Source organism: Lissotriton vulgaris, chromosome 11 (assembly GCF_964263255.1).
Source record: "Lissotriton vulgaris chromosome 11, aLisVul1.2, whole genome shotgun sequence".
NCBI classification, from domain to species: Eukaryota; Metazoa; Chordata; class Amphibia; order Caudata; family Salamandridae; genus Lissotriton; species Lissotriton vulgaris.
In genome coordinates, this window is record NC_141699.1 from 160,719,124 (window position 1) to 160,744,621 (window position 25,498).

The 25,498-nt window shown below is 43.4% G+C and overlaps 1 protein-coding gene across 1 annotated transcript in view; it reads right to left on the bottom strand.

Moving 5' to 3' along the window:
* The window catches only part of VPS29 (VPS29 retromer complex component), a 46,735-nt gene extending 23,653 nt beyond the window's left edge, over positions 1 to 23,082 (bottom strand). Inside the window, exons 1-2 of the mRNA XM_086943018.1 lie at positions 22,955 to 23,082; positions 1,321 to 1,512 (exon numbers count right to left, since the gene is read on the bottom strand). Coding sequence (XP_086799144.1) covers positions 1,321 to 1,512; positions 22,955 to 22,957 — 195 coding nt within the window. The 5' untranslated portion in view covers positions 22,958 to 23,082. The remainder of the gene's footprint in view (positions 1 to 1,320; positions 1,513 to 22,954) is intronic.
* Between the last annotated feature and the right edge of the window lie 2,416 nt (positions 23,083 to 25,498).

Sequence of the window (25,498 nt, forward strand, 5' to 3'; positions counted from 1 at the left end):
ATTTACATTTTCTGATCTGGTTCCTTATTGATTGTATATAAGGCATTGTTTAACATTTTTCTAGAACAGGCAGTGTCCCATATCAGAGATAATTAGATAGGATTAAACTTGACCTGCATATGTTTGATGCACAGTTACTTTTAAGATATTGGGACATGCCCAATACAATATCTAGCTGGGTTTTTATTGAAATTGAAAAGCCGTACTAGTTCCATTTGCAGTTTGTGCCTAATTGTGCCGTACCTAGTGTAAACTACTTGATGGTGAATAATTAAAATATGCAAGGGTAACTACTTAAACCATATTGAAGTACAATGAAAGGAGATAGCATAAATTGTTTTCATAAGGAGCTGTTTTAGCTAGTGTCTTTAACCCTTTCGCTGCTGATGACGAGCTCAGCTCGTCATCACCCACGGGTGTCGTGTGCTGATGACGAGCTGAGCTTGTCATGAATAATGGCATCAATGATTTTCCAGCACAGGGCAAAAATCCCCGCAGCAGCCATGTGGTTAAAGACCAAGCGCACATACTACAACTATTGTTTACATATTTAGGTTAACCTTTCCTTTAAGGCATGGCTGTATAAGAAGGCTGTTTAGAAGAACAAAATTGCATCACAACCCTACTGTCGGATGTTGGTTTGACATTACTGAAGACAAACATACATGAAGCTTCTTTGGGGTAAATACAAAGACTGTTAGGCAAATCATGTTTCACAGTCAGAGATTTCATAATCTTCAATAACAGTAACTGTTGGAACTATTTTGTTAAATTCAACAAGATTACTATGATTACACGTTTTATATATTCCAGGGACCACTTACCTCCTTAGTCATTTTTTTCAATATACAATTTTGAATAACCAATGCAAAAAAATGTTTAAGGTAATTTATATTAGTTAACATGATTTGTATACAAGCTGAAATATTGAATTAAAATGTCCATACAAAGTTAGTGATAACCAAAAGCAGTGTGGCTGATGAATTGATGATAAAGGTCGGAAAAACAAAATACATCTGGGGCAAAGAGAGGGAATATGATGACGGATGAGAAAGAAGAAAGTAGTGTGAAAATTGATATTCTCCAACTGCAACAAGTCAACTAAGTAGAGGAAAAGATGCCCAATGGGGTATGTTCAATAGTTGCCTATACACAGGTAAATATGTAATTTACAATCTTAGAATCTTTTCCCAAGACCTATTCATTGGTGGTATGCAATATATCTCACAGACTGAAATTAGTCAGAAGTTGATAAATAAAATTCACGAATAAGGTTTAATATTTAAACAAAAACAATTAATTTACAGTGAAGATAACCACCTCATCGAAGTCCCCTCGAACAATATGAACGTCGCCAGCCAGTGTCTTGAGGTAGTCATAGCTCTCCTTGGTGCAGAGATTGCCAGTGCACAGGATGTGCTGAATCTTGCCAGGTACCAGCAGTTTCTTGAACTTTGCTGGCAGGCTGTTACAGCGATGTGGGATGTGAAGGTCTCCTAGTACTAGCACCAACTTAGACACAGAAAAAGCATGTTAGACAAAATAATCATAGGCCAACAAAAGAAAACATATAGTATCCCAAAAACAGACACACATACTGCACAACAGGATCCTCTCAGCTGTGCTGTTAAGAAACACAAATGTTACTAGATGAGTTTTAACACTGTTGAAAAGGTACAAGTTCACATTCAGTATAATGAAATGTATATAAGTAAACTCTTAGCTTGTATCAACCAATTTTTCTTCTACCATTTAATAATCATATTAAAGAAAGTAACTGCATGTTTTCATAATGCTAATTATAACAAAAGCAATAGATAAAATGAACCATAGGTAACCAATTATGCTCCCACAATATATTATTAGATTAATCACACAAATCCAGTCCCTTCATTCCTTTAGCTCCATTACTACTAAAAGAAAATTCCTCTTCTACCAAGGGAGACAAAACCTTACTTACTAAAAAGAAAGCCCTACTCTGTGCCCTGCTGTAATAATGAATGAGAAGCCCCTCATTATAAAATATATTGCCCCACCCACATGATTAGACTCAGACATTTATCAAATGGCTTTGTAGTCCTATGATGGAAAAACGAATCTGACATTTGTGAAATAGTTGAAACAAATACCACACAACGACCATCACAGGTCCAACAGTGTTAGATGGTTTACTCAAGCAGTTGGTGCCCCATGCACAAAGACTGGAAAAAGAGGGGGAAGAATAATTCCTGGTCTGCAGCTGTTTATTAGTCAATAACTCAAGAGCACCCAACAAAGGACTTCACCAAGGACAGCACTAGGGCAGCAAAGGTCGGAGCACAACCATGTTCAATAAAACGGATCATGCTCCATGACAGAGTCAATGTTCTCCAGAATCAAATTGAGCTTCCCCTCCAGGGGTAGCAGTGGTCGTCTAGCGTGGTGGGGAGATGGTACATGCTTCTTCAAACAGATAGGGAATATCACAGGAATTTCAGTAACATTTACTGGTGTAGCTCTCTTGACTATAGGTCAGGTGAACCAACGCTCTTCACTTTAGGGTGCACAGCAAAATGGATAGAAGAACAATTGGCCAAAGCTCAGAAGATTCAGGAGCCTTATAGAAAGGCGATGTCCAAGTGTTTCAGAAACAATATGAGAGCTTACCGAAAATATGAGGTCGATAGCAAGTTTTGAAAAATATGGTTCTATCTTTGTGAGTTCAAATACACTGGCTCAATAGTGAAGCCCTAAACATCTCCAAAACCAACTTTAAGGGGCCTTGTGGCTCCAGTGGCCGACATTCTAAACTTACTTTCTCTCAGCACCTGGGCATCTCCAGAGTCACAAGTACAGCCTAACAAAAGCCTTCCTTAATCGATCAGCAAATCATTGGGAAAATGACTACTCTCCATGGAAGCAGGAATATGAGGCACTCGTGCTGTGTGGCAAGGGGTGAAGGCAGATGAAAATCTTTCCCATCTACTGTCCTTGTGAGCAGTCTGGTTTTCTTCCCTAATATGTTCCTCTATAACCCCTTCCCTCTTGTAACTCCCATCAAGCCGTTAAACTTCAAAGCTGGTCTTATCGCTTCAAACAACTACAGCAACAAAAGGCCTGCTTTGGAAATTCCTTTAGAACCTAACAAACTCTGTTCTGAATCACTGTTACTGGTTAAGTGCCATGAAAGAAAGATAACTGATCACTTCACTGATCAGAAAAGAAAGTGATCTTGCTTTCTTGGAAGGCATGCAAAAGTGTTTGTGTGACAGCTGTAGCTTTTACAAATGATCCACTAGCTTACTATAGATAACGAACACCAGTGAAAAACTGGAAAAAATGCAATAGCCTTATGTTTTGAAACCATGATCAATAGTGACGTTCATGAATACTGCAAAGCTGGAGATACAAAAAAGATTTGGTTCCATAAACCAAACAAGCATTTACAATGCAATGGTTTCGCCTTTGGAAAAGTTAGAGCTATTAGCATTGCTCATGACATTTCTTTTTTTTTTTTTTTACTTATAAATAAATGGCATTGTTATTTACATTGCAATAGGTCTCACATTTGTTGGAGTTGGAGCTACTGGCATTGTAAATGGCAATGTTTTTTATTCATGCTTTTTTGTTTGCAGTGGAGTGATTTTTTTTTAAAGTGCACACTATACCATATTATAAGCTTTTATAGCAACTATACAGTAAAGCTATAGCTATTTTAACGTAAAAGGGTGTAAATGGATGAATACAAATACAAAAAAGAATCATAAACTGTATGGTGGAATGTATAGCAGGTGACAGAGACTACCGATCACAACATACGTACTTGAAGTGATTGTGGGTACCATATGTAACGAGATGCATCCATAAGATTTGAACACTTTTAAGAGGCACAGTCAAGTATTTTGGAATAACGACAAAGCGAAGAGCAGCAGTTAAAGCGATATAGAAATAAAGAAGAAAGAAGAAACTGTGTAGAAAATAAGAAAGAAATATCTTAATCTCGCATATATTAGCATCAGCCCTAATAAATCATCCAAGCTCCCTCTTCATTGATCTGGCCTGTTGAATTTGGGACTTTTAAGCTGCAGGGAGTGCCACTGTCCTGGGAAAAAGTGGCTTTGGTACTTGATGTTAGGCTGGAACATATTGAACAGGAGAGCAGCAATAAGAGAAACCACAGGAAAGCACATGCAGCAGGTATTATCCACGACCAATGCAATACAAAGAGGAATCAAATGCTTTCTTAAAAAGAACCCGGAGCTCACCCTTTACATGACGTCTACCTCGTGTGTATCGTTAAGAAGAGATGCTAACAACAATATGATGTTTGGATAGTCAAGTCCAAGGATGACTAGCCTCCACCAGGGCTTTATAATTTAGGCTCTATGTGATCGCCCTCCTCATGCCACTTTGGTAAAAATCTGCACGACATGTAAATCATTTACATATGGTACCTTATAAAATCTGCACGACATGTAAATCATTTACATATGGTACCTTATTGCGACATGTGCACATCATGCAATTTATATAGCTAGCACTTGGCACTTTTATGCGATTTTGCACGAATACATTTTGTTTAGGTTGTACATAAAGTTACCCATGATGAATGTATTGAGGGCTGTTAACCATAGTTTTGTACTTTAATGATTGCTTATACGGTTGTTATTGACAAACCGAATAAAGCTTTTGAAACGAAATGACATGAATAAAGTGCTGATTCCATTCCCTCCATTAAACATTTTCCGTGCTTGCACTAGGAGGATGCCTTCATTTATTTGACGCGCTTCTGCCTGCGGTGCAGTAGTATACACGTGTCTGCCATGCATAGCCGGAGGGAGTCTGGCCCCGAGGCTGAAGCATCCCCTCCTGCGGGTGAGGTGAGCGACTCCAACCCTCCCTGTGATCCCTGTTAAGGGGAGGCTGAGACCGGACAGCCAGCGCTGCCCCTTCGAAGCCAGGTTCTAGTCCCGGTGTGGGCTCGGCATCCCAACCTCCCCCCCCCCCCCCCAATAAAAACTGACTGATACTCTGTGTGACGTCGCTGCTGCTCATTTGCAGCGCTACGATGCCTGCGGGACGAGTGGGCGCTGTATAAAGCTTCAACAAATAATAATAAAGTCAGTCTCATGCACAGAGCGGAGCATCGCCCCGGCAACAGTCCGCTGCAGACTCACCGCTGGCGGCTGCAGGACAGGCGAGGAGCCGGGCTGAGAGCAGGAGGAGGTAGGCTGCAGGGAGAATGGTGCGCCGAGGAGCAGCGCCTTGAAGCGGCAGGTGCAGCGCCTCAGAGCGACGCCTCGCACTGCACACTGTCTCCACGCTGACTCCAGATGCCGGTCGGGGCACGTGACCTGACACCCTGAGGCGGTCCTGTCGAGGCCAGGCAACCTTAACCAATCATCAGCGAAGAGAGCGGGGCCACGCCTCTGTGCTTTGCCTGGCCTAAGGCGTGGATTACAAGGTCTCCCTATCACAGCAGACTGCTTTCCGGGAAGGATTGGGGAGGGGTGGTTTGCGTTGAAAGCATCCCCCGCGAGGAGCTGAAAAACAGGGCGGTCTCAGCAGTGCTCTACATGCTCTCTCCTACTGAGCGCACGCCCCCCCCCCTCCCCTGCGAAAGGTGCGTATCAGGGCCTCAGTGAGACGAACTGAGAGAGACAGTGACAGAAGACAGAACAAGCACCTACGAGGACAGTGGGGGGCGGGAGAGGAACGGACGGCGGGAGGGGGCGGGAGAGGACACAGGGGGCGGGAGGGGGGCGGGAAAGGACACGAGAGGAACGGACGGCGGGAGGGGGCGGGAGAGGACACAGGGGGCGGGAGGGGGGCGGGAAAGGACACGAGAGGAACTGACGGCGGGAGGGAGGCGGGAAACGTGGGGACGGCGGGAGGAGGGACACAAGGCAGGACAGCAGCAAGCACGGCCCGGCCGGACCAGACTCGGGGGCGTTCCCGGCGTCGCGTGACGTCGGCAAAAGCCAAAGAATCTCGGGAACGCCCCCGTGTCTGGTCCGGCATTGACGGACGCCTCTCTGTTCCAATGGCTAGCCTCCATTTATGGAGCTAGCCAATGAAGCAGAGAGGCGTGTTCAAGTCACCCATACTAGAAACTACAGATTTCTCTGGAGGAGGAGCCTAACGGCTCCGCCCCCCAGCGAAACCTAAAAAGTAAATACTTAAAACTATTGTAGACTCTCTGTAATTCCAGGACTACCATCTTGTACCAACCTCAATAGGGTTTTGGGAGGTTGATTACAACAAAGGTTCAGGGTATGATACTGCTTTATGATACTGCTCAGGAAAGCAGATATTCCATTGAACCTATTAGTAATCTTGGGAGGTTCCACTGTTACAAATATTTAAAAAGGATGGGCATGTAGTATGAGAGAAAGTACCGGGATGTATTCCAACATAATATTCAATAGAGTCAGAACAAGAACCACTAACAAAGAAGTAGGATTTTCCTGGTTTCTTTGCTGGGTCCATTTCAGATCAAGCAGATGTACCTTTTGTAATTAAACCAATGGCCATAACTGAGGGTCTTGTCTATTGGACATAAACCTGGAATAGAAGGGCTGCTTCCCAGGCTTTAATATCAATGGAGGGATCTTCAATGATATTGAGGCTCAGGAAGCAGACTTGTGCATCGTTGCTACCCACACTTTAAGTATCACAATTGTGAGGAGAAAATGGGTTTTAATTTTCTTGACTTCTTCCACCTCAGTGCTTTTGAAAGAAGCAACTTCAGTTTCTCGTCTTCCTGCAGAGATATTAATAAACGCAATGCTTACCCTGCTGACATTGGTCTACATGTGGACTAAAATACACTCCCAGGGCTCACCTCCCTTACATCCACTACCTTTACAAACGTAGCCAGTATAACAACTGGGACTTCGCTGAATTGTCTTATCGCTTTGGCCTAGTGCTTCTAGTACACCCTGATCAGATTATAATCAGGTTACTATTTTGTGATTGAGATAACAAGGGCTCCTGAGCAGCACTTCAAATTATGTGCTGATTTATGCAATCCAATGCAAGGAAGACGTTTCCACTCTATGCACTCCTTTCTCACAGATAATTTTAGCTGCTGTGTGTCCTGAGGGTATGGGCCTGCTGTGGGCCTGTGCCAGACACAAGCTTCTGCAGGCTGTAGGTCTCTCACTATGTGCCTTGGAAAGCTCAGGAGAAAGAAATACTTGGATTTGCATAGCTGTATGGTAAGGACTGCATGTTCAGGCGTTGCCCGGAATGGAGGACTATACCCAGGCCCATGACATATTAAACTTCCCAGACAATAGCTACTTTCAGATTTGGAATTTGTAGAGAGTATTCCTGCAAAGAAAAGACTAAATTATAGCTTAGCTCGAGTGAAACAGTACCCCTGTTTAAGCCCCTTTCTGACTGTAAAAAGCACCTCTGAAAGACACAAGCAACAGCTGAGAATCGTCCTAATGGGGTTAATAATAGTAAATTAACAATAATGATAGTAAAGTTGATTTGAGCCATAGAAAGCACCCAAAAGTTAGTAAGCAACAAAGCCGTCTACATAGAAATCCGTCACAGCAGCAGTAATGGATAAAATGCCAAAGTAATGAAGAGATTTGATTGTAAAACACAAATAGAACGGTGAAGGATGCAAATAAAACCATGCAATATTAACTGTAAAAATGTTAATACAGAAAATAATTTTTCATTCATGAAACGTAAAGCAACACATGCATTATCGGAAAATATTGGGAAAGATATATAGGGGCATGAGAAGCGGAGTTTGCCTTCTTTGGTTGCCATTTTCTCTTGGGCTTAGAGAAACTGGATCAATGGGCAAGTAATAATCTTAAAGATATCCAGCAAATCTACAAAAAATATCAAGTGGTTACACATAGGATAGTTTTTTCTCAGATTAACCATTATTTGCAAGGAGTATTTAAATCTCCTACCCTTTTGAGATTACTAATTTAGAGATTTTGGACCGAATTTAGAGTTTCCCAGATGGGTTACTCCGTCACAAAGTAACGGATATTTAGTCTGCCTTATTAGAGTGCCATAGGATGTAATGCGCTCATAAATAAGGTGGACAGAATATCGGTCACGTTTTTGACAGAGCAACTCGTCCGCCAAACTCTAAATCTGCCCCTTTATATTTTAAATAAAAATGAGATGGAAGTTACTCTTTTAAAAATTAATTATACTTTTAAAAATCCTAAACTGAAAAGGCTACCAAATTATTATAGCACGAATCTGAACACAATACAGATAATGTGCATAAAGTGATGGTAAGGAACCAGTTACATTTTTCGTGCCCAGCAGTAGCAATAACGAGCCTTCAGTAGACAGGTACAGGTAAAGTTTAACTCTGTCTGCAGAGTTGGACTGCAAATCTTAAACCCCTTTAAACAGATTTAAACTGAGTTACTATAGAAACTGTCATAGAACCCACATGTTCCAGTTAATTTCGACAGCAGAATACTATGGTGAAATAATGCTTAAATTGAGTGAAAATAGAGATTCGGCCTGGGTTGTAGTAGACTACAGTGCTTCATCTCGCTCTCTACTTTCGAGCCACCCACCAGTGACACAAGAACAGCTGCTAAACAAAATTCTTATGAAACCAAGGAAAGGAGTCAGCGACAAACTACAAAACATGTGACCAGCGTAAACCAATGGAGATCTGTAGTGATAAAGCTCTCAGGTCGATGTAGAAAAGATGGCAGATTATATCTAGAGACAGTTTGACACATACATACGTCCCACTAGGTGCTGGCTTCCAAAGCTAGATTTAGACATCCAGTAACAGCACCAGATGGTCACACTCAACCAGTGCACATCAAACACAACCGAAACAGCACTCTCTTTCACTCGGTGTAACTGTGAAACACACGCTACGATGCTACTCCCTTCCATTAGAAAAAGCAGGCACACTGGATGCACGATACATAACAGAATAAACAAACTTCTTTTAAAAGATCCTATAAAGAGCTGGGTATTGCCCTATCCCTTAACCAATTCAGCAGGGTATCATCTCATGCACTGAACATGTCAGTGCGGCACCAATTCAGGCTGAAGTTAGGCCGGTTTGTATTAAAACAACAAGCAAGTTCAGCAGGATATGCACAAGCACCGGATACACTCTCGTCCTAAATAGGTCTCACGTTTTTGGAGAAAGGTCACTTAGGGCTCATATAGGTTTCTTTATGAGCACCGATACAGCACACACTTTCCGCACAAGACTGCATTAAACATATTAGGAAAGATGAACACCAAGTGGAAAGGCACTGACTTGATTTCCTATACTGAAGACTGCTTGGTAAATTACCAATGGCAGACGACGCAAAATGCGTGAGTCACAAACTTTCTTGGATGGCAGAAAAGGACTCTTTAGGTGAAGGTCCACAATTTGCTCTATGGTAGCTTGACAATCCTTTTGCAAAGTTGATTTATTAATTTGGTAGTGCATCAATTCTACAATGAGGCCAAATTTTGGTGTAGTTGGATATGTTTGTAACAAGCAGGAAAACGGTCTCCAGAGTAAACCAGAAACCTCACACTTTCTGGTAGCTAATCGAAACTTTATGAGACTGGCTTTCTTTGTCACTCTTTTGGCACCTTCAGTTCTCTACCAAATATAAATCAGCCATGGAAATATGAGGGAGGAATCACACATGGAACACCTTGTTGCTACTCTAATAAAAAAGATCTAAGATTGATGAAGTAAAGATGGCATGCTGCTCTTGGTTGTAGGTTGCTGATAAAGGATTCGGCAAAACTTCGACTACACTAAGTACTGTCTTCCATTCAGTTCCATCTTCAGCTACTAAATAGTAGCACCTTCACAAAAAAAAACCCACAAAAAAAAACAAAAAAACTTCTCACTCTCCAAATTCCACCGCGTCATTCACTGCCTACCTCCGCCATAAAACAGAGATCACACTTGGGATTAACCTCCACCCCCACCCTCCACCTAATAGACGAAATGCAAGAGATCTGAGCACTTATGGATTTAAATAATTTTGAGAAAAGATTATAGCCCATTTACTGCCAAATTCAAATTCAAATTCAAATTTATTTATTATGTTTTGGCTCTCGAAAGAGGGCCACATAAACATGTACATAAAACACAACACAGTAGAATACAAGAATTGTAAAACCATACTATACAAATCGAGATAGGTGCACTGCAAACCATCAGACCCACAAGCCCAGGCCAGGACCACATTCCAGAAGATTAATAAATAGCTAAAAATCCTTTAAAAAAGTTAAAAACATAGGCACAAAACATTTCATTAGGTGGGCAATAAAGTGCGTGAAGAAAGTCTTGAAAAGTGACAATGCTGAGACGTAGACAGATTACTTTAAGCCATCGGTTGCGCAAGCTACGTAACATAGGACAGATCAAAAGTACATGCATACAGTCCTGGTTATTCAATTTACATAAATTGCACAACGGCGAGGTGCCATACCATTTGGACAGCAGCACATTAAGAGGGATTAAGTCATACCGTAATAAAAACCAGAACCTGCGTATTCCATGTGGTAAATTCCACAGGGCGTATGGTTGGGGCTGTTTCAACCTATAGGAGGAGATTAACGACTCCACGTTCCTTTTGTCACCAACAGTTTTTTTATCTGTTAAGAAACAGTACTCCCATGAAGCCTCCTTAAGGACCTGTTTTAACTGCGTGGGAGTGTAGGAGAACAGTGCACTTTCCTCCAGCCCCAAAATTTTCACCGCCCTTCTGAAATTAGCGACTAGTTTGGAGAACTCCTTAAAATTGCCCAAAAGTTCTTTTTTGAGCAAAGCTCGCAAGGTTCCCTCTCTCGCTCTAGCCAGACTGGCTACCCACCTTATTAAGGCACATAGACCCTGCACCCAGGCACTCCTGAGTCCAAAGTCCAGCCTACAGGCGGCCAGCGAACAGGCATTATTGAGAGTCGAGAGGGATCTAAGGAGTTTTCCCTCAGTCTTGTTGCAAAAGTCCCAATATTTTAACTCAATTATTTCTATGCCATACAAAATGGTTGCGGGGATTTTAGCTCTAAATACTTCCAAGAGACTAGAAAAATGTCTTCTCCCCGTTGCCAAGTAAAGGGACTTTAACCCGTTGCCATGGGCGAGAGCTTTGCGAGAGCAATGCTCTATATGAAGACTCTCGCTCATATTGGCCGAGAATATTTTCCCTAAAAAGGTATAACAATTAACAACCTCCAATCTGTGCCCTCCGATGGCCCAACGAAAGTCTGTGGAACGACATTTCTTTCGACCAGCAATACACATTACTTTACTTTTATTGGTATTGATCTTCATATAATGCTCCCTGGCGAAACCCTGCAAAGCCTGAAGCCGATTTGCCAGTCCCACAGGTGTTAAATCGAGCAATAACACATCATCGGCATACATCAGGCAGGCCATTGGCACCCCTCCTATCGATGGAGCGATCCCCTCGCTGAGGGACACAGCAGCGGGGAGGTCAGTTGTATATAAGGAGAATAACAGGGGCGCCAACAAACAACCCTGTTTAAGGCCATTCTGCGCTGGAATTTTGGCCGAAAGTCCCCTTTCACCCCCCATTAAGACCCTGCACCAGGTCTCAGTGTGCAGAGCCCGCACCAATTCCAACAGATGTGAAGGGAGGCCCAGTGTCGCCAATTTTCTCCACAGCGTTCCCCGATCTACTTTGTCGAACGCTGTGGAGAAATCAATGAATGCGGCGTATACCACTCCTCCTCTCACCTGGACATATTTATCTGTAATAACCTGCAAGGCGGTCAGGTTGTCCAGTGTACCATGTTCCCTTCGGAAACCGGTCTGTTCCAAGGGCAGGATATTGCGCTCCTCGACCCAATCGGAAAGAGAACTCAGGAGGCATTTCGCAAAGACCTTTCCGATGGAGTCGAGGAGCGCAATCATGCGATAATTATTGGGACTATCCCTTGCCCCCTTTTTGAAAATTGGAACCAGAATGCTTCCTCTCCATGATGCAGGGACACATTTAGAAGAATGGCACGCCTTAAACAGGGGATACAGAATTTTACTCCAGGTCAATGGATCTTGTTTTAGGACCGTCATCGGAAGCTCGTCCGGTCCCATGGCCCCAGAGGGTCGCATATTTTTTATAGCCAACTCGATTTCCTTCTCAGAAGGAGAGAAAACCGAGTCGTCAGGGGCAGAATACGAAAAGTTATCAGCAACTAAGGTCCCATTTCCAGCATATAGTTCACTAATATGGGAAAACCATAGATCTTCTGCTATAGCTATCGGGAGAGGGGCGTGACGTGTACCACATCCCTTCCCGATAATTGCCCAGAAATCTTTAATGTTGCCATGTACAGCGGATTCCCTTAATTTAATCCATATCTCATCCTCCCTATCCCTATTAATTTTTTTCTTAAGTCTGCTTCTCTTTCTTCTTAGCCTAGAGATGACTTTCCCACGCTCCGGTACCCTATCCACATACTGTGCACGGGTTAGTTTGTTTAACTCCCTGTTCAGATTACGGAGGGGGAGAGGCACTACCTCTCCTTTTTTCCTTAACCGGGCGGATTTTTTTGCATTCAACAGAATTTTTGACATGAATGCCTCAAAACAAGCTATTTCACTTCCGTGCCACAGTTCTATTTCCCTGAGTGTATCAAACAATAGCTCCTGGACCCCATTAATGGCAGCATTATTCCAGAAGCATCTTCCAGCCTTTGGGTTGAAGGTAGCCTCTTTACCATTTAGAGCCCAGGATGCTGTATTCGGAGAATTTAATAAAATTGATAGTGCTAAAATACTATGGTCACTCAGAGTCGTGGGTATAATCCTTAAGTCACGAATCAAGGGGAACAGGCTATAACTGGCGATGGCATAGTCCAAAATAGATGATCCAAAGGGGGAATAGTGGGTATAATTTGCGGGGACGTCAGATGGAAATCTTCCATTTAATATAATACCATCCCCGATTGCAAGTTCTTTTAACAAAATCTTCCCCCTTTTATTTGTTCTTAAGTTTTCCGGGAAAAGCGTCTGGGGGATGCAATATGTTTCCTCCTTAGCTTTATCCCTGAAGAGTCTTAGACTAGCATTTGATACTTTACAGTTCAAATCACCAATTAACAAAATTACAGGGAAAGGAGGAGAATTTTTTGTGTTTTCCATATATTGGAGGACCCGCTTCAATTTATCATTAAAACCCTCCTCAGGCGGAATATACACATTAAAAATGACTATGGAAAATTTTGTATTGTCATGGTACATATTTTCCAAAGTGATTGTGTGAAAGAGTCCGGTTGGATCAATATAATGGGAGAATCCCCATTGGAACTTAGTAGACAGTAAACAGGCAAGCCCCCCCCTGGCATGCCCTTTTTTAGAGGGTGCAGCCGGTACTTCCAATACATAGAAATCTTTTAAAGGCATTAACCTATCTATGCACCATGTTTCCTGGATACACCATATATCGGCCTCCAGGGTAGATAAGAAGGCCGGTTTCTCCGGGCTACTATGAAATCCGGCCGCGTTCCAGGAAATTATATTTAAGCTTGGGTTAAAGGCGGGGAAACAATTTGGGGTTATCCTTATTTTTTGTTGATAACGCACTATGGAGCCAATTCCACCGGTTATTGTCATCGTTGAGTGTGGAATTCTCAACTAGTGGAAGTGGCTTCACGTGTGAAACAGAACGTTTTCCCCTGGAAACCCAAATTTTCAGGTCCCTCAGAGGAGAGGTTATCCAATTTTGATCTCCGCCTCTCAACCCCTGCTTACCGAAAGAGTTTGGCTTGCCAAGGGTAGAGATAGGGAGGATATCAATTCCTAAACGTTGGAAATTTTCAGCCTGTTCAAGGATCAGATTGGTTATAATCGGGGAATAAAATTTCACCTGAATACTCAGTGCCCGGCTACCCCCCAACAGAGATACCAATTCTATGTCTCTAGACTGAATATGATAGAGACATTCTACCTCACTAAAGCGCTTAAGAAGCCAAGCTCTATTCAATAGGAGGTCAGTATCAAATAGTGGAACAAATTCTAGCACACGTACATCCGCAGTAGCCTTAGGTACATTTACAGGCCGAGCAAGAGGACAAGCATTTTCGGAGTCAATTGTTACCACAAAGGGAGCAGCCAACGGATTTAAAGTCTCAGATGGAAGAGAAAGTGGCCCTCCTACTGCATTCCGAACCGGAGAGCATGGGAGGGGGCTTCCGGTTTGTGGAAAGACTTCCAGAGAGGACAAGCTGCCTTGATCATTTTCCTCCTCCACTGAGGTAGAAGTGATTAAGTTCTCATCCAAATCCGCTTTTAAGGAAGTAGATAAAGGCTCCCCATTCCTTATTTCATTCTCCCTTATCTCTGTGTATTTTTGGAAGATGATCCTCCGTTGCTTCTTCTTTCTATATTTTCGAATTGGTTTCCTCTTGCTTGCTTTAGTACTTTTTTGTTTTCCATGTTTTTCCTTTTCTTTGTTAAGTTGGGGTTTGTCGGCCAAGAGTTCTTTCCCAGCATCCGGGACAAAGATAGGAAATAACTCCTGAGCCGTTTTGGGGTCCGGCAAGACTTTATCCACCTCCTCTATCTCAAGGACTATGTTCTTGATGCAGTTTGAGGCTGCAGTATGGGGCAACTCCTTATCGGGGACCAGGGAGGGCGGTTCATTGTCCTTAACTAGTTCGCTTCTAGCGGCTTTAATTTCCCCCTCCGATACAGGTTGTTCAGGATGTTGAGGGGAGGAGGCCTTACCCAAATCCGGCACTTTCTGCAGCATTAACTTTAAGATTTGGGTGACTGATTCAAGAATACAGTCCGAGCTACCTACAAATTTTCCTAGAAGCATCAATATTGAAGCAAGAAGTTGTTCTAGCGCGATCATAGATTCGGAGATCGGCTTTTCTCGTGCTTCCACCATGGAAATGTTATCCAGAAGGTTGAGATCGGGACTCTTTGATGAATTTAACAGGTCAGAGATTTCATGTCTGTTTAGTGACGGAGTGCTACTATACAACATTAGTCCTGATGGGGTGGCTCCCCCCTGAACTTTAAATTGCTCCAGGGATTCCACTTTGGCAGGGCTTATGTAGCGACCCCATAGTTCCAAGTCAATAGATAAAGCGGTCAGATCATCTCCCGGCCTGTCATTCGTAGAAGCCTGGGGGATCGATGTTATATGTCCCGGCTCACTTACTATCGTCGGCTTCCCGACTGAAGGGTCCCGCGGGGGAGACCCTCCTATCATGAGTTGGGAGGCCCCCTGCTGGGCCTGGGGAGGACGAGGCTCAACGGTGGTTGGTAAGTGTACTTCCGGTAGCTCAAGAACTTTGGAATCAGAATTTAGTAGGGTAGCACATTTAGGTTTGTTGCTAGCGGTAAGATCCCACAGTTCGGATAACTGACATTGACCTTTCAGAGGAGGATTGTTTATTGATTTATTTCTTGTGCGGATGGAAGGTAATTTCCGGGTGGATTTTTCTCCCACTACCCTTCCAGAACGTAAAGTCTTAGACATTTTTCACAAAAGAAGAAAAAACAGAAACACTATAAAAAGGATATGAGTCTGGAATGAAGTTGGTCCCTGGGAGGACGAGTAGGACCAGGGTGCAGTATATCTATCACAATGTTTACAGCGAAATATCCTTCTGCTCAAATTGGCACAGATGCAAATAAATAATAGCTGTGCATAAGAAGAAATGCAAGGGTCCAGGCCCAGCCCGGCCTACCTCGGTCACTGAGGGCCACAGAGGGCCCGCCCTTTGCCCGGGCTTCGCTCCGCGCTTTGCTCCGCGCGCGTCCCGCTAGCGCGTCAGTCGTGGGTATTAAATACCGGGAGGGGCGGGAAGAGGACCAGCTGCGGCGAGTTGATCCGCGCTGCGCCTGCTGGTCCTCGCAGTCCCGACAGGAGCTGGACAGTGGCAAGACCCCCTGCTGAAGGAAATCCGGCGTGGGTTACAGTCAGAAGTCCACGAGCGGCGCCCGCGGAGCGGGTGCCGCGAGGCGTGGGTGTCGAGACAGCCGAGTATCCACAGAGGGCTGACAGAGCAGGTAACAGCAGCGTTTCCGCACGCACACAATCCGATAGGCAGAGCGATCACAGCACGTTGAGGAACCCAGCCCGCAATTAACAGATTCCAGCGGGAGGGGCGGGAAGAGGACCAGCTGCGGCGAGTTGATCCGCGCTGCGCCTGCTGGTCCTCGCAGTCCCGACAGGAGCTGGACAGTGGCAAGACCCCCTGCTGAAGGAAATCCGGCGTGGGTTACAGTCAGAAGTCCACGAGCGGCGCCCGCGGAGCGGGTGCCGCGAGGCGTGGGTGTCGAGACAGCCGAGTATCCACAGAGGGCTGACAGAGCAGGTAACAGCAGCGTTTCCGCACGCACACAATCCGATAGGCAGAGCGATCACAGCACGTTGAGGAACCCAGCCCGCAATTAACAGATTCCAGCGGGAGGGGCGGGAAGAGGACCAGCTGCGGCGAGTTGATCCGCGCTGCGCCTGCTGGTCCTCGCAGTCCCGACAGGAGCTGGACAGTGGCAAGACCCCCTGCTGAAGGAAATCCGGCGTGGGTTACAGTCAGAAGTCCACGAGCGGCGCCCGCGGAGCGGGTGCCGCGAGGCGTGGGTGTCGAGACAGCCGAGTATCCACAGAGGGCTGACAGAGCAGGTAACAGCAGCGTTTCCGCACGCACACAATCCGATAGGCAGAGCGATCACCCCATTTACTGCCAGAAAGGAAACGACCCCAAGAACAGGCCAGATCGTGCCTGTAAAGCATGCCAGAGGAAACACCCGAATTTCACAGGACTGCTTACAAAAATGTTTGAGATTCAAAGACCTTACCAGACACAATCAACCACAACATTCTGGGGAGTTGGGCACAATCTATTTAGTGTTCTGTGTCAAATGCCCATCTACAGGGAAGGAGAGGTGAGTGGGTTATTAAGGTTGGCCAGATTTGATGGAACTGACCTTATCCCTGGTGTCTCCAGTGACTCGCAAGAGATCCTTAGATTAAGGAAAATTGAAGGACATACAAGGGTTTACCACACTGGGCAAGGCTCAGAGGAGTCCTAGCGAGTGAGTATCTTTTTTATTTCTGGGCTCTTAATATGAATTAGACAAGTACTTGCCTAAATATTAACAAGCATGGGTTGTACTTGCTTTGTCAAATTATCTAAGAAGGCATGCTTGGGCAAATGTTCTATGTTGGTCTGCTTAATTTTGTGTACAAGTGTCTCCAACATGAAAGCTTTGTATCTGGAAAATACAGTCTTCACTTCAGTGAGATTACAATCAATAGTTCAAAGCCGATTAATTTCAAATCCAGAAAAATATTCAATTTTAGTTTTTCACCTCCTCTAAGATGCAAGGTGTCTGCAGTCTTAAAGCGTATGAGGTAGCCACAAGAGCGCTTATACAATACTCAGGAGCCAAATTTAGTTTTCCGTTAAAAAGATGTTTCTCTTAGTTTCTAGTCTGATTAGTCAAACAACAGACCAAGCAGGATGATGGGGATGAAATATTTACATTCTGAGCCTATTAAACTCAGGAACCAATGGCTTCGAGAGCTTTTCTGGTGAGTTCAGGGTTGAAATGTATTATTTTTAAATAATGCAAACTTATGAGAAAAGCAAGATGTAAAAATAATTTTTGACATTATTTAGATGGATTCCTTACTGATGAGTAAGGGTTAAAGAACAAAAGGCTTACCTCTATCCTGGACATAGAAGGAAGGTGTTCCTAGTATGGCGTAAAGTCTGTGTACTTTTAAGGACACACAGACGGGCATTATCCGACTCCCACATAAAAAATAACTTGGCAATAAAGAAGCTATGATGGTTGAATTCACAAAGAAAGAGGCTGAGCAACGAAGGAAAATGAGGGACTTTCATATATTATATGCTGGTCACATGTATGTGTTTGCTCGCAACACGCTTCCCTAAGTTTCATATGAAATTGGTCTTAGCATCCAGTTGTGTTTAAGGGCTAAGATGAACACTGATGTAGCAATGAGTAGCCAAACATGTGACACACACTTTTTTTAAATGCAACAATTACAAGTCTTTAATAATGGTTCCAAACCAATTATTATATATTTTGGACACAATAAATCAACAAGAGAGAGAGGGAAGGATTGGAACCACTCCCAATCCCCCAAATGACAATATCTATCAAACAACAAAAGAGTGAGGCCAAAAGAGAGAAGAGCCAGCAAGGCATTCACCAACCTAGTTGGTGACATACTTCATCATCAGGTTCCCACCAGAGAGGCAGAGTGCTTCCCTGGTGTGCTACGATGCCCGACTACTGCGGAGCGAGTATTTTTGTGTTCAGTCAGTGTGAGAAAAGGGAAGGTGGAAAAGTTAAAAAATGGCTTGATTTTATCCCCCAAAAAGTTTTATTAGTGTAAAATCAGGCACAGTTAAAATCAGTGTGATTGATGTTTTTGGCTGGGTAAATTGGCCAGCTACATCCTGTGTAAAAAAGTGAATGTGGTCAACATGTGTCTGCCTCCAATCGCCCTTAGCGAGGCATTTGTCAGGACCATCCACCATGGCGGTATGCGCACGCTGGTGTAGATGATGCAACTTACAGTTTTTTGTATGTAGCCTTCAGAATTTCTGGGGTCCAGCAGATGGGAGTATTCAGGTACAAAACGGGTGCCTGACTTTGGAGTACGTGTGACTACAAGCCACTGCCCGCCCCCCCCCCCCCCCCCCCCCCCCCGGTGACCCATGGTGTAAGGCTATCCCATACCTGATTAACACCTTGGCTTTCAGAAATTCTGTGGGCTACATACAAAACAGTAAGTTGCATCATCTACACATTTTTATAATCACTGGTCAGGGTGCGCCTTAGCGTGCGCTCACTGCCGTGGTTGATGGTCCTGACGAATGCCTTGCTAAGGGCGATTGGAGGCAGAAACATGTTGACCACATTCACTTTTTCCACAAAGGATGTAGCTGGTTAATTTACCTAGCCTAAAACATCCATCACACTTATATTAACTGTCCCTGATTTTCCACTAAAAAAACTTTTCGTTGGATAAAATCAAGGCATTTTTAACTTTTCACCTTCACTTATCTCACACTGACTGAACACAAAAATACCCGCTCAGCTGTAGTCAGACGCCGTAGCACACCAGGGAGGTACTCGGTCTCTCTGGTGGGAGCCCGACGATGAAGCATGTTACCAACTATGTTGGTGAGTGAGGGTTCTTTTCAAAAACAAGAGGGACTCCTCTTGCTGGCTCTTCTCTCTTTTGGCCTCACTCTTTTGTTGTTTGATATATGTTTTGGACAGTATGTAACTAAAACCCCTCATAAACCGATCTGGTCATACCTCTTCTCTCCCCTTGCAACCAAAATAATGTTTGGTCCAACTGGGCAGAGAGTACATAGCCTCAGAAGGACGAAAATAGACACACATCTTATGTTTGGCTGTGCAGACAGGAAATCTTCACACCCATAAGCCAGGAGGGCGGCATCATAGGAGTGCATTGTGTGCCATAATTCATAAGACTTAAACTTTTGGTGGAACAAAGAATTCAAACAAAAATAGTTAAAGATTATACAGCTAATACCTCATAGCCTTCATTCTTGTGTTTTTTAAATGTAATTCCACTATTGGCGATGAAAGAAAAATGTGCCCAAGTAGTTTATTTTCTTTCAACACTAATTTAGAATAAAGTTTTGTTGCATCACAAATGTGGATCATTTACAATGTATTCTGGGTCCTATGTTTCAAAGCTTCTCTTTGCTTTAAGTAACTGTATCAGATTGAAAATATATAAGGACACTATTAAACATAAAAGTTCTTTAGATTGGTAATATCAATGTAGAGTACGTCATTGTTGCATTTTGAGAAGTGACACAGAACTTGGACAAGACTCGACAAATAATGCCGAAAATTAGCTTTCCATCACCCGTGCTAACAGAAGCCAAGAGAAGCGACTTACTCTGTGCCCAGCCTTAGTGGAATGAAGGTGTTGATTGAAGACAAGGAAGGAAGGGGGTTGAAAACAGCGTGAAAATGGCAAAGATTAAATAAAAGAAAGCAACAGAAAAAAATTAGACTTGACCAAATGATTCTGAATAAAATTAGTTAATGAATCCTAATGTTACAGAAGGGAATGTTAGGAAGTCATTTTCAAAGTTTTAAGAAGACAATAGGATAACATATATTTGAAATACAAATCAACACGAAGTCTACCGTTTGTGTTATTCTGCAAAATAAGTTTGTGGTTTTAACGTGTTATTGCTTTCGACTGAATTATCAGTTTCAATGCATTTTAACATACATGAATGTCACATTTGAAAGAAAAACATATTAGAAGCATTCCTTTAAAGATAACATAACTATTTTAGAGTTAGATACCATTTCTTCAAATAGCTTGGTCTCTATGAAAGATACGTCTTGTTCTCTGTGGTGAGAATGCATGAAGTATCACTCATCAAAACCAAGTGAAAAGGTTTGAACTTTGGCACGAATGACATGGCAAATCCTATATCAATTAACATTGAACAATTTAATTTTACATTGATAAAAAGTCACACATAGGAGCTACATTATCTGTTTTATCAAATAAAATGGCTTGGTGAGTTATAAAAGTGAATGGTTTCATCAGAGTTGATTTTATAGATAAATCAGAAAACGGCAAAGGCTCATACTGTATAAATTTCAGCAATCACAGTGCATTTTCTTTTTGCCCACTGTGCCACTCCAGCCATAGAGCAACCATGCTAAACTCAACCCTGGCCTTGTTCAACAGGAATAGCCATTCCAAATTGCGAGGTCATATCCCCTTTGAATTGGAACACAAGCAATCAATGCCAGATACAGCCTTGTTGGTCCTCATAAGTCACTACCTGAAATGGAAATATAAATGTGCAGGTCCTCACGATCACAGAGTAACTGTTTACTGCCGAGAAGTGCCAGTAATCTGTCCTGTACCACTGCGGAGACGCAACTGTACTCTCCATTACAAATTGAATTTGTGAAATTAATTGGTAGTACCTGCATATTTAAAGCAGTGCGATGCAGCTTGGAGGATATGGGACGCAAGCATAGTAGCTACGACTTAGGATGCCACTTAAACATATCAAAACATTGTGGGTAGTGGTAGATTTGTATCTATTTTAGTCCTTCTGAAGCCGTGTACTCTCTGTACAGTTATAACAAACATTATTTTAGATAAATTCTCAAACAGTGGAAATCATTGTGTGTCCACTGTATTACTTCAGACCGGGAGTAATCAAGTGTGTCCACTGTATTACTTCAGACCGGGAGTAATCAAGTGTAAACATCTCTTAGTCGGGCTTTTGTTTGTGTTCCTGTCCAGAAGGGACATGACCTGGCAGTTTGTGCTATCACAGCAAAATGAAAAACCTTAAGGAGGGCTAAGTGTAGGGCCAAGACTGATTAGCATATGGTCTGTAGTGGAACAGGTAGCAAAAATACCATGGACTGGAACGCGGCATAGAGTAATCACTAGTGGTTAAGGTTAACTCAGGAATTGAATCCATCCTATGGCTAACATCCTAAAATGGATTTTGTTCAAGCACGTTAAATGGTAGGAACATTCCGGGGCAGAACGATCAAAATGATCCCAGCTGACAACAGGGGTACTATTCTTCTTACGGCTCCCTGCATGTCTGTAGATGCTACTAATTAACATGCCCTGTCATTCCGTGACATGCAGGGTCTCTCGTCTCCTGTTGAACGCTATCCTGCAGGCGAAACCTGGTCCCTGCCCTGTTGGAGCGGATAAGCATTGCTTGCGATCGCAATACAGTCAGTGTAGGATGCAGTGCTTTAAGTGTAGTGAAAAAACTGGGGGGGTCTCTCAAAGGGGCGTGGTCAGTGTAATTAGGGGCGTGGCTTTGAATCACTTACGCAAAAAATCTGTGCTTAGCATAGTGTGCCGCCCGACTTGTATTTTGCTGTTTCTGTCATTGCATCCAGATATTTGATACAAGTAACATCATACCTAAATTAATAAGGGATATTTGGTTATTACTTGCAGAAGATAAATAAGCTGCAACTATGACTTGTATATAATATTGACAACGCTTCCAAATAAATCCCTGGTGACCCTACCACAATGTTGCTGCTCCTGACTTTCATAAAGAGAAGGGAAATCCAGAAAGAAAATGACTCTTAAAGGATTTCCCTTCCCCCACAACGCTCCCCTGGCATGACGTCATGCTGTAACTTCTCTACTACTGAGAAGTGAGCAGTGTGAGCAGAGCACATCCATGTGCCTGGTGCTGTCTCGAAACGGGTCTCTATCAGGCTGTTTGCGCCCTGGCACTTTTTTCGAGACTGCAGTGACAGCAAACAGCTGTCACTGCAGTCTGGGAAAAAAACGGGCTGCCTGTGCCAGGGCTCAAAACAGAGCCCGATAGAGACCCGTTTCGAGGTCCCCTGAAAAAAAACTGCCGGTGCTCAGACCCCTTGAGACCCGGCCCACTTAAAGCCCTGGTAGGATGGTTTAATAGACAGTGCTTCTTTATATTCACCACATGCTCTCCCGCAAGCAATCAATCAAATCTTGCACATTGGATACTGATCGAATTGTTTCGTGTATGCAGAGTAGGGTCATCACATGCGATAGCTAGTGTCTTTCTCTATCTACATCTTTCTTTCCTGTATGACTGCAATATGGTACACTTGCATCGCACATACTGTGCGATTATAGGGGCAAAGTCAGACAACATACCGGACAGGCAGTGCCAATTTGAACACATACTTATCCTATGCTTCTCAGCAGACCGAGCCCTTGCACAAGTGGAGTTTATGAAACTGTTATGGAATAACATGCATGCTCAGATCATGTGACAGGCGCTGCAACCCCGCGCCCATGCTAGCCTTGCAGGCCAAGACCTGACCAGTAAATCTCCGATGCATCTTTCACTCTCCCAAGACCCCCGGAAAGTCCACAAGATGTAGGGAAGAAATACTCCATAAATATATCTCCTCCCTTGTGCACGGAACGGCGCCTACCATTCTGCCGCCGCTGCTGCTCAGCTGATCTGGCTCTGCTGGGCTCACACAGGAAGCAGCAGCGCCCTCAGGAAGAACAGCACAGCCTGGAGTCCTGCAGCACCAATCAGAAACAAGTGTCACCTGAACGACGCATACGGCTCCCGAGAAGGACAAAATGCCAATACCAACAGCGTGGATAAAACTAAAAGACAGACGACGATACAAACCGAAGTAGAAAGACGACAAACACGTCAGCCATGTTGGAACGTACTACTTTCTTTGAAATTCAGGCTCTTAACAGATAATTTTAACTTTTGCACAAAACCGTGTGCTTTCTCACCATGAATCAGTCGCTAGTTTCTATCCATTATGAAGGTGAGGGTCGAATACGTGTGACTGAGAGTCACGAACTACTGCGAGCTCGTTTTGAAGAAATATAGCTACAGTAGTAAATGAACCCCAAAGGGTTACTTTCAGATATACTATAAAGTTAAGAGTAAAAAATATATATATTTTCCATGAACATTTGCGTCTTCACGTTACACGCACAATCGTACAGGCAACAGGTTTTGGCAAAAGTTTCCATATCCTTCTATTTTCACTGGAGGAGTGTGGTTAGAGGTACAGCTAATCCGTACGGCTATCAGGATATTCAGAAGCTGACACACCGTCACGAGTCTGTCACCTCACTATCCTCGTGATCGGCACAGTTGAAATCTCGCGTTTTCTGGTGCTTTTTTTCCCGCCCTTTCCATTCACGATTCCGTCAGCTTGAGTCTACAGAGGTCATTTCTTGAGTGTGCTTCTACTCCTCGTTGAGGACGACGGCGGCACAATTCTACGAAAAATCTCAAAGGCACATTACCATTGGTCCTACCAAGTGGTTTAAAAATGAAATGTGTTATCACAGGCAGCCACCTAAAAGGTATATGTATTTGAAATGTATTTCAGTTTTCTTTATTTATGCGTTTTTCTATAGTCAAACTTTACCCTAGTTAGAGCGCTTTGCAATAGAACCAGTTACATTACATAAGGACTTCAGAGTACATGAATTACATATAAAAGATATGAAACAGATAAACTCACACAGAATGATAAGTAAGTACATATGTCTACTACAGATACTAGTGGTTAGAGTTACATATATACAAGTTGCACATTCACTCAAGATTACATTTTAAGAAAAGTTGATGTGATTATGGTTGGACAAATATATATTACATATTTACAGAGCATGAGCTTTTCACTGTTGCTGGGGTTCTTTCAGTGCTCGTTCCGTTTTTTTTTACAGAAATACATTGGGTTAGAATTTGTTTAAAACTGTCAAAATTATTTGCAATTTTACCTTTGTTTGCTCAAACAATCATTATAAAACTATTAAGACAACTCCCAATCATCTTTTAACTGATACCTTTATATGTTTGTTCTTTTATGTTTATGTTTCAGAAAGGAAAAAATACCAGCTTTCACTGCTCTTCCAATTTGTTTTCCCACTCTTGACTTAAAATACTGGGCAGGCCTATTCTCCGCATCTGGTAGAGAGCCCATCTTTCCATTATGGTTTTCCAGGACACTTGGATGTGGATGAGGGAGCGCTTTGCATGGGCGTGGCTCTTTTACTCATACTGATGCATCAGCAGATGTTTGGGGGGGCGGAAGGGGGGTAGGTGTAGGGAAGCTTATGAGTGACAGGGTTCAACTTTAGGGTTTAATTCTGTGCTAGGACCGGAGGCTTCAGATTATGCTTTCTCTTTCTTCACTGTTTATTAACATCTTTTAACAGCAGTTAATTAAAATTCAAACTACATTTCCCAGTAATCTACACGTGATGTCATCCGCAACACACCAGTCAGGTCCTGCCTCTGCTGATATGGCGGAACGATTCAGAAAAGGGGTGGATCAAGCCCTGATCTTTGGACTGGGTAGGAGTGTTCTGCTTAATTCAGATACTCTGTCCATCACCACCCCCTTTTCTGAATCGTTTTTGTCCACCATAAGCGTGGAAGGGTATACTCAGATGTGAGTCCCTTGCTCACTGCACCATCAGGATTCAAGCAAGCCGGGCCGAAGACGGCCGAAATGCCAGAAACCGGTCCCCGGAAGCTTGTTTCCTTCCCAGTATAAGAATTGGCTTGGTAGTTTGGTCTGCCCTGTTCCCATGGTGCACTGGGCCAGGGACAGACTAATTTGCATGTAGCCAGGTTCTGGGCTGGGATGGTGCAGTGAGCTAAAAAACGGTGATGGATCAAGCCCTGATCTTTGGACTGGGTAGGAGTGTTCTGCTTAATTCAGATACTCTGTCCATCACCACCCCCTTTTCTGAATCGTTTTGTCCACCATAAGCGTGGAAGGGTATACTCAGATGTGAGTCCCTTGCTCAATGCACCATCAGGATTCAAGCAAGCCGGGCCGAAGACGGCTGAAATGCCAGAAACCGGTCCCCGGAAGCTTGTTTCTTTCCCAGTATAAGAATTGGCTTGGTAGTTTGGTCTGCCCTGTTCCCATGATGCACTGGGCCAGGGACAGACTAATTTGCATGTAGCCAGGTTCTGGGCTGGGATG